This window comes from Mytilus trossulus, chromosome 3, assembly GCF_036588685.1.
Source record: "Mytilus trossulus isolate FHL-02 chromosome 3, PNRI_Mtr1.1.1.hap1, whole genome shotgun sequence".
NCBI lineage: Eukaryota > Metazoa > Mollusca > Bivalvia > Mytilida > Mytilidae > Mytilus > Mytilus trossulus.
In genome coordinates this window covers 42,829,086-42,847,595 of record NC_086375.1, presented here as the reverse complement: position 1 = coordinate 42,847,595, position 18,510 = coordinate 42,829,086, and the positions used below count along the sequence as shown (strand labels likewise).

Here is an 18,510-nt window from a genome sequence, read left to right as displayed (position 1 = left end):
TGCCGACAATGTGATACCAATATACAACCGCAAAAATTTGTGCGATCCTATAAAAACTATTTCAGAGTTTTATCATATATAAAATTAAACTGTCTGTAGCTTCAAAAACTTCACTTTATCAGATATAGTTTACAATATCTTGTCAGTTGAAATCCTGGAACTATGAGATGGGAAGAGGTTACTCTATTACTGAGGACAAGTGCACTAGAAATTCCTGAACATATAATGGATTTTCTTGCAAACTATTTTCAGTCTGTCATGCAAAGTTTTAAAGAAATTCTAAATGAATAACACTGAAAACTGTACTACAGGAGCATGGAACTCTCCAGTTTATTTGTTTATTTTGTAACAATTAAAACAAATTTTAAGTTTCTTTTTTATATATCAAATAAACAGCTGCTCTAAAAAAAAAACATATGTGTTTGTCCCCATCCTTTAAACACATACAAAAAAGAATCAAACATGTCTTAAAAAACTTTGAAGATCTGATAAATGAAATTTTAGTTTTCATTAAATATCTTATATTTTAACTCCAACAACCTATGTACTTCTTATTCAGGTGGGGTTCTCATCTACAACTTTGGGTACAGACATCTGGCTGTGGATGGAAAAACAATCATTGATCTAAGTATGCAAATCCTAACCCATTCATATACTTCATAAGAAATTCACAACCAATTTATATATATATTTCTAAACTTCATTACATCTTATTTCATAGTTTTAACAGACATTTTTACAAAAAATGAAAATGTATGACCCATTGCATAATACATTTTTACCATTTGATACATCATTTCTTTGTAATTGCATTCCATTGAATATATTTGACATCCTTAAAAGTAATCTTTACCGGTAATGTGTTTACATTTATATAGGAAGATATCCCCAAAAAAAAATTGGAAAACAAAATAATTGCAATTGACAAACTTGGGAAATGATTCCAAAAAGAAAGGGAGCAGTGTTATACACCATTGTGTAGATAAATCAATTTTAAGTACACCATGTGTTATATTAAGTTACAGGAGTATTAAGATACAGGATTTTTTTTAGACAAGTGCCTTCACAGAATCTAAAATTATGCTGAACATTGCATTTTTTCTTCTAAACTATAGTTATCCTTAGATATAGTTCAATAGACAAAAATTCATATGACAGACATTTAAAATAAAAGTAAACAATATAAGAACATATTTGATACAATCCTCATTACAAAATAGTTAAGTCAATTTGTGTTATAAAACAATATATAAATCATGTTCACATATAATAATATCTACAGTCAAGTCCTTTATTCTCATCATTTTGATAGGTCTGTGAATAATTTATCTTAAAGGTCAAATGAAATTGCAGGCAAGAATTGTAACCATGTAACCATTTGACTTATTTATCTTTTTTCTTGAGTAAAACCTGTCTAAATTTGCTATTCATTAAATTTCCTTTTTTTTCAAATAAAAAATCAATTTCTTTACTTTATTTTAGTCTTAAAACAGCATTTACCATACATCATAATAGAATATTTCGTGTATAACCATGTTGAAAAAATATAAAAATGTTATACATGTATTGCATTGCAATCAACTGCCCATGTAAATAAAACAACAATAAAGACTACCAGTAGCTATTTATAGCATTTGAAGGTTAACTCTATTATAACTTATGTATGCTGATGCATAGTAAATAGCACTACCAATAAATCATACATTATATGAGATAACAACTTAAGGATCAAAAAAGAAAAAAAATGTATGTCATGTAGCTGAAAAGAAAACTAAAAGAAACTGTAGAAGGCCAATGGCCAAAACGTCTTAAAATTGGTTTAATACTACAATAATGTACAGTTTGTTCCCTATTGGAATTTTTAAAACAAGGATTTATATAACAGTAAAATGTATTAGCCTAGTTTTTTTGTAATATACTAAGAAACTTGTTTTGGCACATGTTAACAATCATTTGGAAATAAATCTATATAACTATCTGTTAACATTTCACATTGTAAATATATGTAATGTTAATAATGAACACATTTGGTAATACTGAGTAAGAAGATTTTAGTCTTGAACACTTTATGGTAACTTCATACATAGCACACATAGTTTTTGTACAACCTTTTCATCCAAAAGGACATCCATTTGCCCAATGACCACGTGAACCTACAAATAAAACAAATATTACAATAATATTATTTGGTAGATCTCTTAATAACATATATTTTTTTTTATTCCTTTTGATTAGTTGGAAAGTATTTATTCATCAACATAATCATTACTACAGTACTTTTAACTTCAGAATTTTGTGTGATGTCTTTTTGTCAGTTCTCTAGAATGATCTCCCAAAAGATTAATCTTGTTGTTAAGGGCATACAATACAATTACAGGCCTAGGGGAGGTAACCTTGCTAACGTAAATTGTTGTTTTCGCAACGTCAAACGGTGACTTATCGGGAAAAGATGTAGTTTTCCCCTGATTTTAATCATTCAAACTGATTTAACTTAAAAACAAGTTCATGGACCCCTCTTTTTTAAGATGACATTTGGTTTGATTACACAAGAAGGTTATGTGTACCAATTTTCCTGAAAACTTTTAAATAGTAAAATATTTTTAAATTTGATTAATATACAGCAAGAAATGACGGGTTTTTCCTTTATTCATGATCAAATGAGTTACTTGTAAAAATAAAATGTACAAATTTATGCAATATTTTTATAATACATAAATCACAAATAATTTAACAAAAAAACAGATCGTGTTTATCTTTTAAAACCAAAAAGTTAAGTATTTCTATTGAAAGGAAAAATATGTCAAAAAATCTGGTTTTTTTAGGAAATGTCTGAAATTTGAGCCTTAATTTACTCAAAAAGTAACACATCAAGGTATATTTTATTACATATTTGATTTAACTAGGTAAAAAATAACCTATATGCAAATTTTCAACAAAATTTAAATACTGAATCAAAACTGTATCGTATGCTCTTAATGCATCATTTCCTGTAATCAAGATAAACAAGCTTAATGTTTAACAATACTCCTTAATGCTATTTGCTCGCCATTACTGGACATAACAAAGATTCACATCAGACACTACAAAGCAAAAATGATTGCAATCTCCCATGCAGAACTATTAGTCCTTTCTCAAGACCTCTCTCTGCATGGGAGATTGAAGTGATTATTGTATGACGTCAATAGTTCAAGTGTAAGTGATTCTTGGGGCAAGTGTCACAGATTCCCAGTACTGCTGCAATAATAAAGGCAAGCAAAAGCTTCTGTATCTAATGTATAATAAACCAGATGCTCCGCAGGGCGCAGCTTTATACGACCACAGAGGTTGAACCCTGAACGGTTGGGGCAAGTATGGACACAACATTCAAGCTGGATACAGCTCTAAATTTGGATTGTGATTAAATAGTTGACACAGCATAGGTTTCTGACACAGAATGAATGTGGTTTAATGAACTTAAAATTTTTGTTTTGCCTTTGAGCAATTCACTATGAATCCCCCCCCCCCCCCAATTTTTTTCTTCCACATCCCCCTATCATTTATTCCAAAACTAATCACAATTCAAATTTCTGATGGAGTAAGCAACAATAATTACTCATTTAAATACATCATAAAATATTAAAATGTAAAAATGTGCTTGTTATCACTGAATGGTAAAGATTGTCTTAATTTATCAGTTGGTAGTAAAAGTGAATATACATTGTATATTGTATAAAACAGTGATTTTAGTTGATTCAACTACCTATTCTTGACAAAGAGAGATAACTCCAATTGAAATTCTTGCTATTGCACAATATTGTGCAATTAGATATTTCTTGCTATTGCACAATACTGTGCAATTGAAAATACTTGCTATTGCACAATACTGTGCAATTGAAGATTTCTTGCTATTGCGCAACACTGTGCAATTGGAAATTTCTTGTTATTGCTGAGTACTGTGCAATTGAAAATTTCTTGCTATTGCACAATACTTAATATAATAATTTTAGATCCTGATTTGAATCAACTTGAAAACTGGGCCAATAATCAAAAATCTAAGTTCATTTTTAGATTCAGCATATCAAAGAACCCCAAGGATTCAAACTAAGTTTAATTTTGGACCCTTTGGACCTAAATGTAGACAAATTTGAAAACGAGACCAAAAATTAAGAATCTACATACACAGTTAGATTCGGCATATCAAAGAATCCCAATTATTCAATTTTTGATAAAATCAAACAAAGTTTAATTTTGGACCCTTAAGGCCCCTTATTCCTAAACTGTTAGGACCAAAACTCCAACAATCAATACCAACCTTCCTTTTATGGTCATGAACCTTGTGTTTAAATTTCATAGATTTCTATTGAATTATACTAAAGTTATGGTACGAAAACCCCCAAAAAATGCTTATTTGGACCCCTTTTTGGCCCCTTATTCCTAAACTGTAAGGACCAAACTTCCAAATCAATACCAATCTTCTTTATGTGGTCATACACCTTCTGATTAAATTTCATAAATTTCCATTCACTACTACTAAAGTTATGGTGCAAAAAAGTTGATTCAACTACTATTCTATACAAAGTAAGATAACTCCAATTGATTTCTATTTACTTAAAAAAAACAAGAAAAATGCTTATTTGGACCCCTTTTTTGCCCCTAATTTCTAAACTGTTAGAACCAAAACTCCCAAAATCAATCCCAACCTTCCTTTTGTGGTTATAAACCTTGTGTCAAAATTTCATAGATTTCTATTTACTTAAACTAAAGTTACTGTGTGAAAAAAAAGAATATGCTTTTTTGGGCCCTTTTTGGTCCCTAATTCCTAAAATGTTGGGATCAAAACTCCCAAAATCGATCCCAACCTTCCTTTTGTGGTCATAAACTTGTAATAAAATTTCATAGATTTATATTCCCTTTTACTAAAGTAAGAGTGCAAAAACTAAAAGTATTCGGACGACGACGACGTAGACAACGACGCCAACGTGATAGCAATATACGACGAAAATTTTTCGCGGTCGTATAAAAATCACACTAGACTACATTTCATTATATCAAAACACATGAATTCATGAAATAACCTTATCATGCATTTTAAAAAATAACAAGACATACAAGAATGCCTTTTACATTCATGAAATTCTTGTAGATTTGTTTTTCTTAGGATTTTGTCAATACACATATTTTTAAGTGTCTTTACAAACTGCAAATTGAAAATACATTTTATAAAACAGATTCTTTCACTTTTATACACATGCATAAAGTTTGGCTTCTTGCAGGTCTTTGAATTATTTTATAATCTCTCAAAGTCTATTTTTTGTTTAGAGAATGCCTGTACCAAATCAAGAATATAACATTTGTTATCCATTCCCTTGATTTGTTTGAGCTTTTGATTTTGCCATTTGTTAAGGGACTTTCCTGTTAGAATTTCCTCAGTTTGGTATTTTTGTTATTTTCCTTTTTGTTTGTTTGTAGGCTTAATAAGTTGTGTTACTTTCTCATTAAGGTTTAAATCACATCTCCTTTCAGTTTTTAATGTACATGTATGATAACATACCACATCTGTAACAAGTTCCATAACCACCATAATAGGCATCTTCATCCCCTCGTACATAATCTGAATCATCCGATGAATTAGAATTCTCCATAGAATCTTCATCAGAATCAGCATATGGATTACTACTCTCCTCTACATCGTCATCTCCTATTGTGATTTCAACGCCATCTATTTCTAAATCATCCTCAACAATAATAGGATGATGACCTGCAGCATTGGTTAATGGATGAGCAGCAGGTACAACTATTGGGTTGTTGGCCCCACCACCTCTTCCTCCTCTAGCACCACGCCCTCGTCTTCCACCTCGGCCACGCCCTCGTGCTGCAGGTACTTGAGGTTTTGGTTTGTTTTCTTCATTAAACTTTTGCTGTTCACCTAAAATTTAATATATAAATAATGAATTGCAATTCATTCCAAAATCAGTGCATTTATGTCTAATATTAACCAGATGCTACGCAGGGCACAGCTTTATACGACCGCAGAGGTTGAACCCTGAACGGTTGGGCAAGTATGGACACAACATTCAAGCTGAATCCAGCTCTAAATTTGGATTGTGATTAAATAGTTGACACAGCATAGGTTTCTGACACAGAATGAATGTGTTCTAATGAACTTAAAACAAAAATTTCTCTTTGAGCAATTCACTATGCTGTTGAATATAAATCCTCAAAAAAAAATGTTTAAAGAAATTTTCTTTTTATTTATGAAATCTGAAATGAGAAAAATCCCCCCCCCCCCTAATCGCGCCCAATTTTTTTTCACATCCCCCTTTCCCTTTTCCAAAACTGATCTTAATTCAAATTTCTAATGGAGTTTGCAACAATAACTACTCACTTAAATACATCATAAAATATTAAGATGTAAAAAAGTGCTTGTTATCACTGAATGGTAAAGATTGTTTGAATTTATCAGTTGGGCCACACCAATTTATTTTCTTGTTCTACGGATTTTTGGACTCCAAAAATTGGGGCGAGCGAGCGATTTGAAAATTTTAATAAAAAAATATTTAATTTGCAAATTTTTGAGGGGAAGCTTAAAAAGTAAAGGCGAGCGATTATATTTTTTTTTTTGTAAACATAAAATAGTAGGTTTTGACTATATTAAAACATGATTTATCACTTGTACCTTGACATTTCTTTAATTTATGATGTATTTTTTTCCCTGTTCGACAAGAAATAATTGAATAATTAAATCTGGTCTATGTATGTGTGACTGACAATGAGACAATTCTCTATCCAAGTCATAATCAGGTTCAAAACAACCCCTTAATGTTATGAATATCCCTTTTATGAGGGGTCAAAATATTAAAGTTATAATATATTTTTTTTGTAAAAACACTTTAAGTACAAAAGGGCTTATATTTTCTAAAAGAACTAAAATATTTGGTATTAAATGGTCAAAACATGTCCAAGAATTTTTCAATATTCCTGGACTTCAACCATGTTAACACATTTACTTTAACAGTTTAATATTATTCAAAATAAGTGGACCCATCCCTCTTTTAGAAAAAATGTTTAAAAAATAATGTATTTCTCCTCTTTTTAAGTAAAAAATTCTAAGTTGTCAAAGGTTTTGTATAGTAGCACTGTACAAATCCTTAGTATTTATTTTTTCTTATCTACAACAGACTGAACAGTAAACATGGTAAAATGACCCCTTCAAGGCCCTTGTCTGAGGGAGGGGTTGGTCCCAACCTGATAATAACAAACATAGGTCAAAGTACGGCCCTTTACACAGTGCTTTGATCAAGACCAACCAGCAAGCTATAAAGGACCACAACTTAGTATTGTACACAATTAATCCGAACAGGAAAACCAACGATCTAAATTATATTTCCAAACGGGAAAATACCAATGAACCACATCAACAAACGATAACTGCTGAACGACAGGTCTCTGAATCAACCACGACAGGTACACAAACCTGCATAGGGTATGACCGTCACCATACATTATAATTGCAGTTGAAGGCAAATCCTTCAGAAGTTCTTTGTACTTTATTTTAACAACAAACATTTTTTTTATAGGGAATATAAGTTAGAGGGAAAGAAACCAACGTTTTGTTGTGTACTGGTATTTCTATTTATATCGGAGCACTCCCGCTTGGAATAAATTGGTTTCATGCTGAAACAAATATTCTCGCAGATATTTACAGTGTTGTGGTGTGCTGATAGGTTTAAAATCGTTATACAAAGGCTAGACTGTGATTTAAAAAAAACAAATGTTGAGATCTTTATATAATATTTACAAAAAAACGGTGCGGGAAATGGACATGATTTCATTTCAGGATGCGGGAAGCGGGAATATAATAAAAATAAAAAAAATCTGTTTTGAAAAAAATAGGTGCGGGCGGGTCCGTCGAACAAGGAATCAAATTGGTGTGGCCTTGGTAGTAAAAAGTTAATATACATTGTATATTGTATGTAACAAAGATTTAAGTTAATTCTGGACAAAGAAAGATAACTCCAATTAAAAAAAATTCTTGCTATTGCACAATACTGTGCAATTAGATAGTTTTTGCTTACTATTCTGGACAAAGAAAGTTAACTCTTATTAAAAAAAAATTTGCTATTTCACAATATTGTGCAATTAGTATTTCTTGCTATTGCGCAATACTGTGCAATTGAAAAGACCTGCTATTGCACAATACTGTGCAATTGAAGATTTCCTGCTATTGCCCAATACTGTGCAATGGAAAATTTCTTGCTATTGCACAATACTGTGCAATTGGAGATTTCTTGCTATTGCTGAATACTGTGCAATTGAAAATTTCTTGCTATTGCACAATACTTAAAGGGAAAATTCACGATTTTTTACTTATGGTTTAAATATGTTCATTATGACATAATATATATATTCACAAAGTTTTATAGCTATAAGTGCAGTAATAAAGGAGAAATTCAACAATTAATGAAAAAATATCTACTACTTCCTGTAGGTCGTGACGTTTTCTCCTGATTTTTGCATGCCGGGATTTAAAATACAATCATTAAAAGTCTTGGTTTTTAATCATATTTTAGCGTAATCGTAAGCGCGCCGATGACTTATGCTTTATCTAATAACCATCCGATAATAAGAAGATAAAACGCACAGACGTTCAATTGTACTCATTCGTGAGATAAATTATCTATGTTACAAGTATCTATTCAAATTATTTTTGTAGACAACACAAAAAGTTATAAATTGATTTTTAATAAATGCATTTTCGGACTGATAAGGTGAACAAATTAAAGTACAATAATCTGTAAAGACAATATGTTGGTGTACTCTTATTGACCTTTTACTATCTCTGCTATGACTAGGTTTATACGGTGTGTGTATTCACGGTTCTGTGGCAGTACTCGTAGATGGCTTGTTAAAAGGTAAATTGTTATTTGCACTTCGGTATTTAACCACGCCTCTAGGGCACACCTTGCCAGGTGTGACTGTCTATTCGGATCAGTGGTAGCATTTAATACACACATTAAAAATACATATTCAAGTTGGTGACAAATAAAAATTGATCCCCGTAGAATTATTTAATTATATTTGGTGCTATAATTTATTTGAATTCAAATAAGTTAATTTACTAAGAAATACACAATTTTCGGTTAAAGACGGGAAACTTAATTCATATGTCCGAATGAAATGATATACAAGTCTTGTCCTTGATTTATGTCTCATAAAAAAGGGGGATTTAGAAATTAGAAATAGCTTTACTAAATCATTTTTATTTGTCTTTATTAGGCGAAAAAATATACGAGAACACTTACATTTAGACTTTTGAAAGCCATGTATTAATTAATATCTGAAAGTCAACTATCTGAAGATAACTCTACCGAAGCGGAATATAATATGTACGAATAAAGAAAAAAATACTTTTGTACTTAAGAGGTTTAAAACGTTGACAGGAAATATAAGGATCTTCATGGAATGGAATCGAAAAATTACGAATAGATATTCTTTTCAAGTGTGAAAAACGTCAACCAAATTTATTCATAATCGAGAACGTCCTTATTAAAATCTGAGACATCTATAATAGTCGTCGTCTCCCAACGTATATATATACTTAAATAACTATTTGACCAACGATGTTTAAAATTAAAAGACAACGAATTTAATGTTATCTTTCCCTATTTTTGAATGTTATTATAAGTCTGTTCAACTTGCAAGAATACCCCTAAAGCGGACAAATATCCGAGAAGCAGTTTATTCTTTAAATTGCTGTCATTGAATATCAAGAAAGAAAATAAATCCCGAAATTGATACTCAATAGTTTTCCTAGAAAATATTCACATCCCTAGGGGATTATTAGATCTTATTAGTGTACGTCCAGTTGCATATATTTTACATGAATGTCGGAACAATTGTGATGATGACGAATTTCGTCCTTTATTCGAGAACAATCTAATTGATATATAAATCTGTGAGTTTACTATGTTCTTATCTTCGATGAACCAAAGCAAGTTATAAATTGACCTGTATTTAAATCAAATTGTTTCTTTTTTTCTTCTTCTTCTTTTGGTATACAATAGTCTACCGAATTCGTTGATTACATACTGTTGGCATACGTGGACTAGTCTATTTACAAAACTTTTACCATAATTTACACAATATGTATGTTTCTTTCTTATGTTCAATGTATACATGTATACATATTTTAAATTGCGCTACTGACTATAGTTCCGTAACTTTCTACCCAGGCGTATGTATACACGAATCGTCGACAAGTGCGCACATTTTTTTAAATCAATAATTCTGGTATGTTCCAATCTGTCCTAAACTATTGACAACGAGTATATATTACATTTTCCCAAATTAACCCTTGGAAAAATATGTAAATAGATTTGTATTTCTTCAAATTTTTTTTTTTGTATTATTTTTTTTTATAAATAATATTCTTTACACCAGGAATGTTATTTATAAACAAGCGTATGAGTTCAGTAATGACTAGTATATTATATCACTTTCGGACACGCAAGACAAAAATGTATATTATACATGCACCTGATAGTTCAAAATGGAAAGTTATAAGTTACGGTCGTGTACACTGATCAAAACATACAGAAACGATGCATGAACTTGCAAGCCCGCCGGACAGGAAATCGATTGAATACTTGGACGTGTCACCTTACACCCCTTCCAATACCTTTGGGAGTAATACCTTTAGCCATGCTGGTGATCAGATGAGGGAAGATCCGAATTTATTTAAATAAAGTTTATTACTTTAAAGAATTATGAACGAATTAGATTTTCGACAACAATTTCCACGGAACACTTATTTATGATTTGAACTTTGACTTTTTAACTAATTACAATTTTATCAGTTTAAAAATAACAGACTATATGGTTATTTAAAAAAATAAGACCATTTTCCTTATCAAGTTAGTCAGTCAGATAAAACCAGATGCTTTGCAGGGCATAGCTTTATACGACCGCAGAGGTTGAACCCTGAACGGTTGGGGCAAGTACATGTATGGACACAACATTCAAGCTGGATTCTGCTCTAAATTTGGATTGTGATTAAATAGTTGACACAGCATAGGTTTTTGACACAGCATAGGTTTCTGACACAGAATGAATGTGTTCTAATGAACTTAAAATTTTTGTTTTCTCTTAGAGCAATTCACTATGCTGTTTAATATTAATCCTCTCAAAAAAATGTTTGAAGAAATTTTCTTTTTATTTATGAAATTTCAAATGAGAAAAATTGAACCCAATTTTTTAATCACATCCCCCTTTCCCTTATTCCAAAACTAATCTCAATTAAAATATTCTAATGGAGTTTGAAACAATAACTACTCATTTAAATACATCATAAAATATTAAGATGTAAAAAAACTGCTTGTTATCACTGAATGGTAAATGTAATGTCAATTTCATAAACATATTTTTTGTCGATTCACTATTCATGTACAGTGATTATTAGAGAGTTCCGAATGAAAATGACGCCAATAACTTGACAAAATCTGTGTTGAAATTTTGTGGAAATATTTCTAATTTGGTGAGTTTTTTGTATTGAAATTATTGTATAAACCTTCCGTAACTTGTCTGAGTTGTATTGCATAATTTAAGAACTTTATTCAGTAAATATAATTGTCAAAGTCCTCTCAGACGCATGTTGTATTTCTATAAATAGATATTTCACAGGTTGTAAAGTGCGAATCGATAATTAGATTTTTGTGTCAATGATGTTTCATTGATTTGTGGTTAATATTGTTTTTATGTATTTTCACTGGGTAAAACAAGATGTTTACAATTTTTGGTATATATACATTTGTTTATTGTTCTCTGGATAACATGTATTTTGCATGTTTTGAACTTTTATTATTCAAGTGAATGACAGTATTTTTCTGTTTTCTTTTCAGTAAATCGTATTTACCGTATTTAGAGTATGACATATTTGTATGGAACATATTCGTATTGAGGAATTAAATATGGAACGTTATGATGTATTGAACTTTATTAGAATATATCACTGTGTTTACTGTGTTCACTGGATATAATAAAGATTAATAAACTTTCTCTGGAATACGCATTTGCCTTAGTATATTTCCACACCCTAAGTTTCTAGCCAACACAGTAAAGATTATTTAAATTTATCAGTTGGTAGTAAAAAGTGAATATACATTGTATATTGTATATAACAAAGATTTAAGTTGATTCTGGACAAAGAAAGATAACTCCAATTAAAAAAAATTCTTGCAATAAGATATTTCTTGCTTACTATTTTGGACAAAGAAAGATAACTCTAATTTTAAAAAAATTTGCTATTTCACAATATTGTGAAATTAGATATTTCTTGCCATTGCACAATACTGTGCAATTGAAAAGACTTGCTATTGCACAATACTTAATATAATAATTTTAGATCCTCATTTGGACCAACTTGAAAACTGGGCCCATAATCAAAAATCTAAGTACATGTTTAGATTCAGCATATCAAAGAGGCCCAAGAATTAAATTTTTGTTAAAATCAAACTTAGTTTAATTTTGGACCCTTTGGACTTAATGTGGGCCAATTTGAAAACGGGACCAAAAATGAAGAATCTACATACACAGTTAGATTTGGCATATCAAAGAACCCCATTTATTCAATTTTTGATGAAATCAAAAAAGTTAAATTTTGGACCCAGATTTGGGCCAACTTGAAAACTGGGCCAATAATCAAGAATCTAAGTACATTTTTAGATTCAACATATCAAAGAACCCAACCGATTCATTTTTTGTCAAAATCAAACTAAGTTTAATTTTGGACCCTTTGGACCTTAATGTAGACCAATTTGAAAAACATGACCAAAAGTTAAGAATCTACATACACAGTTAGCTTCGGCATATCAAAGAACCCGAATTATTCAATTTTGATGAAATCAAACAAAGTTTAATTTTGGACCCTTTGGGCCTCTTTTTCCTAAACTGTTGGGACCAAAACTCCCAAAATCAATACCAACCTTCCTTTTATGGTCATTAACCTTGTGTTTAAATTTCATAGATTTCTATTTACTTAAACTAACGTTATGGTGCGAAAACCAAGAAAAATGCTTATTTGGGTCCCTTTTTGGCCCCTAATTTCCTTAACTGTTGGGACCTAAACTCCCAAAATCAATAACAATCTTCCTTTTGTGGTCATAAACATTATGTTTAAATTTCATTGATTTCTATTTACTTAAACTAAAGTTATTGTGCGAAAACCAAGAATAATGCTTTTTTGGGCCCTTTTTTGGCCCCTAATTCCTAAACTGTTGAAACCAAAACTCCCAAAATCAATCCCAACCTTTCTTTTGTGGTCATCAACCTTGTGTCAAAATTTCATAGATTTCTATAAACTTAAACTAAAGTTATAGTGCGAAAACCAAGAAAATGCTTATTTGGGCCCTTTTTGGCCCCTAACTCCTAAAATGTTGGGACCAAAACTCCCAAAATCAATACCAACCTTCCTTTTATGGTCATAAACCTTGTGTTAAAATTTCATAGATTTCTATTCACTTTTACTAAAGTTAGAGTGCGAAAACTAAAAGTATTCAGACAACGACGACGACGACGCCAACGTGATAGCAATATACAACGAAATTTTTTTCAAAATTTGCGGTCGTATAACAACTGTACAATTGACAAGATATTGACACGCAATTAAGACTACATCTTTTACTGTAGTTTTGTTCCTTTGTGGTTTATAGACATATCGGGATTTTTCATCGGAGAAGGTGTCAAAATGGCGGAGCACAAAGAACTGATACTCAAAATTTTAAATCGATGGTGATCTCTTATTTAACGGAATAAAACTTTAATATTTATAAATTTGAGCATTTTTATACAGAATGGACATAATATCAATTTTTGATTTTTTTGCGAAGTTTCCCTTTAATATAATAATTTTGGATCCTGATTTGGACCAACTTGAAAACTGGGCCAATAATCAAAAATCTAAGTACATGTTTAGATTCAGCATACCAAAGAACCCCAAGAATTCAATTTTTGTTTCAATCAAACTTAATTTAATTTTGGACTCTTTGGACTTTAATGTAGACCAATTTGAAAACGGGACCAAAAATTGAGAATCTACATACACATTTAGATTTGGCATATCAAAGAACCCCATTTATTGAATTTTTGATGCAATCAAACAAAGTTTGATTTTAGACCCTGATTTGGACCAACTTGAAAACTGGGCCATTAATCAAAAATCTAAGTACATCTTTAGATTCAGCATATCAAAGAACCCCAAGGATTCAATTTTTGTCAAAATCAAACTAAGTTTAATTTTGGACCCTTTGGACCTTAATGTAGACCAATTTGAAAACGGGAACAAAAATTAAGAATCTACATACACAGTTAGATTTGGCATATCAAAGAACCCCAATTATTCAATTTTTGATGAAATCAAACAAAATTTAATTTTAGACCCTTTGGGCCCCTAATTCTAAACTGTTGGGACCAAAACTCCCAAAATTGATAGCAACCTTCCTTTTATGGTCATAAACCTTGTGTTTAAATTTCATAGATTTTTATTATCTTATACTAAAGTTATGGTGCAAAAAACAAGAAAAATGCTTTTTTGGCCCCTAATTCATAAACTCTTGGATCCAAAACTCCCAAAATCAATACTAACCGTCCTTTTGTGGTCATAGACCTTGTGTCAAAATTTTATAGATTTCTATTTACTTATTCTAAAGTTATGGTGCAAAAACCAAGAAAAAATGCTTATTTGGACCCCTTTTTGGCCCCTAATTCCTAAACTGTTGGAACCAAAACTCTCAAAATCAATTCCAACCTTTCTTTTGTGGTCATAAACCTTGTGTAAAAATTTCATAGATTTCTATTCACTTTTACTCAAGTTAGAGTGCGAAAAACTAAAAGTATTCGGATGACGACGACGATGCCGACACAGACGACGCCGCCAACGTGATAGCAATATACGACGAAAAAATTTTAAATTTTGGGGTCGTATAAAAAATATCAAGCATTTTCTTATGTTAAATAAAAGAAGAGATGGGGTATACTGTGGTTTCATTGTTATTAGATGGATACTAATATTCATCTGTGCATATTTTATCATGCATCCACAAGTTATGCTAGCTATGATATTTTTTTAGTTTTTTTAAATATATACGACCCATTTTGAAGGATTTTTGTACTTGAAGGCAACTCATAGGTATGTTTAATATAAAAAACTGTTTGTAAATGTTCACTCAATATCCTTCTGAATTAAAATAGTTTTAATATAATTTTTACAACAACCTAATCCAATCATTAATATATAATTATATTTCTCTAACTGCAGATCACTCAGATATTAAACACAACTTCAGAAAGATTGATTTATGTCATGAATTTGTTTACCTGTCAGGTGAATCAAGGTGTCTGAGACTTCTAAGTATTGCATCATTTGAGGTGTTTAATTTTATTCTCACCCATCCAATGTTAAAATGGATTATAAATTATTCAAAACATGAACATGCCATCTCACCAACTAGGTTAGATAAGATAGTAATTACCACACAATAGTTAGCTAACCACCAGCTGAGAAAAAGAATGTCTTTAAAAGACATTTTATTGATTCTATTCCAACATACTTTCTTTTGTTACCTTTTCTGCTTTCCACCAACTGTTTTCTTCTTTCCTTAAGCTCATCACTAAGATGTGAAACCATAGTGTCTATGTAATTATCTAGAGAAATTGCCCTCATTGTTGTTGTTACAGGAGCTCGACACACAGCACATTCTTTCTTGATCTTCATCCATTGTTGTATACACAATGCACAGAATGAATGAGAACAATTCAGTGATGTCGCCTACAAAAGTCAAAAGCCATAAACAATATGTCAGAGAAATGAGATTCATTTTGACCCAACAGCATAACTTTTACCTTTCTGGTATCGACTTATAATCATTATACTTTAAGCAGGAACATTTACTGAAAGTAGAAAAAAACAAGAATGTGTCCAAAGTAAACGGATGCCCCACTGGCACTATCATTTTCCATGTTCCATTGACCGTGAAATTGGGGTCAAAAGTCTGATTTGGCTTTAAAATTAGAAATATCATATCATAAGCATCAAGTGTTCTAAGTTTCAAGTTGATTGGAATTCAGCTTCATCAAAAACTACCTTGACCAAAAACTTTAACCTGCAGACGAACGAACGAACGGAGCCACAGACCAGAAAACATAATGCCCCTCTACTATTTAGGTGGGGCATAAAAATAAACAACAGTATTAAAAGGCTATGAAAATTAATCTCAAAACACAGCTTTTTATTTTGAAAAGATTAGAAATTTTCCTTTGATGTTACCTTAAATTACTTGCAAAATTCAGATTTTGATGAGCATTTAATTTGTAAAAATGATTATTGTGAAGTGTGTATGTTTTTCCCAGTTTTATAATTTTTGGAAGTGCAAATGTTCATACAGGAAAATTTATACTGCTAAAATGATGAGTGTGAGTGTTTATAATTGTGAACCTGATATATAGCATTTTTCACATTAATAAAAAAATCATTTTAAAAGTTAAATATTTTCTGTAATTGCATTAACCCCATCTTCTGACAAGACAGTGAAGACAAGAGATCCGATAGGACTAGAACTACTGATTATAGTCACCAGAAGTCCATGAAATATACAATGTTGCTGTATGAAACTTGTTTGCATCATGTACTTAAGCACTTACTTACATGTAGGTCTTAGAATATCATGTACTTAAGCACTTACTTACATGTAGGTCTTAGAATATAAATCACATATATATAATAATGACTAGACTTCATACATGTATTCTTCCATAACAAATTCGAGCCTACCTGTACAAAAAGTTCATTACAAATACTACACTGTAACTCAGTTTCCATTAAATCAGCAAAATTAGTTAAAATGTCTTGTTTCGCATGTAACACTGCCTCTGTCTGTTTGTCTTTTTCTTCTTTCACTTCATTTAATTGTGCTTCTAACATTTTTTGTTCAGTTTCTTTCTTTAAAATGACTGTTTCTAGTTTCTCTTTTTGCTTTATTAGTTCTTCTTGTAAAGTTTTATTTTTTTCTTCCAAAGCTTTTTCCATAGCTACACGTAAACTTTGTTCTACTTTCTCCTTTTCTTCAATTAATCCTTCTTTCTGCACCTGCAACTGTTCAAGCAGTGTAGCTTCTTTCTCTAACAATCTATTTTCCAGTTCTTCTTTCATCTGTTGTTCTGCTTCCTGAATCCAGAATTAAAATGAGATCTTATTTGGTTAAGTTAGTATATTAGTACTAATTGATGTGGTTTCACATACCGGTATTTGTAAATTACTATCTTTGAAATCAACATTGATAGATGGAGACTTACATTGTAACTTTCATATGAAACAGGTGTCTTATAGTTGTACATGTATAATGTAATAGAAATTAATGAATAATGACATGGTTTTTTTTCAGGCTCTATATATACATGTATTTTAATTTTTTTAATACATATTGTATTTATTGATTGGTGTTTCAGTACTGTTTGCAGAGGCAGCAGGAGTGCCCTGAGATATATATATATGAATTGACACCTTCAATCTGAGAAGATATGGAATAAAACCTTTTCAGAGGGTCTTCCTTTGAGTGATAATCGTGTTGTTAAAAACTACCAGAAAATTCAGTATACATATTATGCATAAAGATTTAAACAAAATATTAAATTATCTTCAATAAAAAAAAATATGATCAGGGGGAAATTTAAATGTAAAGCATATTATCAAAAAATCCGTATTCTTTTAAGTCTTACCTCTTTTCTTCTCAGTTCATCTTCCATTTCTTCTTGCTTCTTTTTCATTGTTTCCTCCATTTCCTTCATGTTTTCTTCACGTCTTTTCTTTTCCTCTTCCAGTTCATTTTTCATAGCTGCCTGCGTTTCTTCTTTGTCCTTCAAAACACTATTCATTTCAGATAATTTTTGTTCATATTCCTTCATCTTTCTTGCCATTTCTTCTTCTTGCTGTTTTAGTTTGTCTTTATATTCCTGATAAGGTGACCACTCAGGATTTTTTTGGTTGCTAGGTCCTTGACATGTGACTGGCATAGGTTTCTGTCTCTTTGGTGTGGCACAGTCGACTTCATCAAGAGACTTGGGTCTTGCTCTCTTGATTTTTAGATTGGTGTGAAATCTATACAGGAATTCTGGAGGTTCTTCACTATTTTTAGTAACTCCAAATTGAACTGTGTCACCATCAACCAGCTTTTGAAGACACATGGGTTCCAATTTCTTTTTATTGACAAATACTCCGTTCAGACTCTAAAAATTATATAAAGAAATAGAAAATATCTTTCAACATGAAGTTGGAGCTTCTTTTCAAATGACAAACTCAAGCTTTAAAATTATACAAGGGTTCTCTCTTGAATTATTTTAAATTTGTTATTTTGTGGCTTTTAATAGTATTGGATCCAGCTGGTTCAAATTGAAAACACAAAATAATCTATCTAATAAATTACCAAATTGGTCTCTCTTTTTATAATCACTAAAGAAATAGAATATAATGCATGATTCTAGAAA

General features: G+C 30.8%; 1 protein-coding gene across 1 annotated transcript in view; it reads right to left on the bottom strand.

Annotated features, from left to right (window-relative positions):
- Window positions 1–298: 298 nt before the first annotated feature.
- The window catches only part of LOC134711521 (E3 ubiquitin-protein ligase RNF8-like), a 27,017-nt gene continuing 8,805 nt past the window's right edge, over window positions 299–18,510 (bottom strand). Inside the window, exons 3-7 of the mRNA XM_063572152.1 lie at window positions 17,746–18,252; window positions 16,802–17,194; window positions 15,595–15,799; window positions 5,531–5,905; window positions 299–2,153 (exon numbers count right to left, since the gene is read on the bottom strand). Of these exons, the coding sequence (XP_063428222.1) occupies window positions 2,113–2,153; window positions 5,531–5,905; window positions 15,595–15,799; window positions 16,802–17,194; window positions 17,746–18,252 (1,521 nt within the window). The 3' untranslated portion in view covers window positions 299–2,112. The remainder of the gene's footprint in view (window positions 2,154–5,530; window positions 5,906–15,594; window positions 15,800–16,801; window positions 17,195–17,745; window positions 18,253–18,510) is intronic.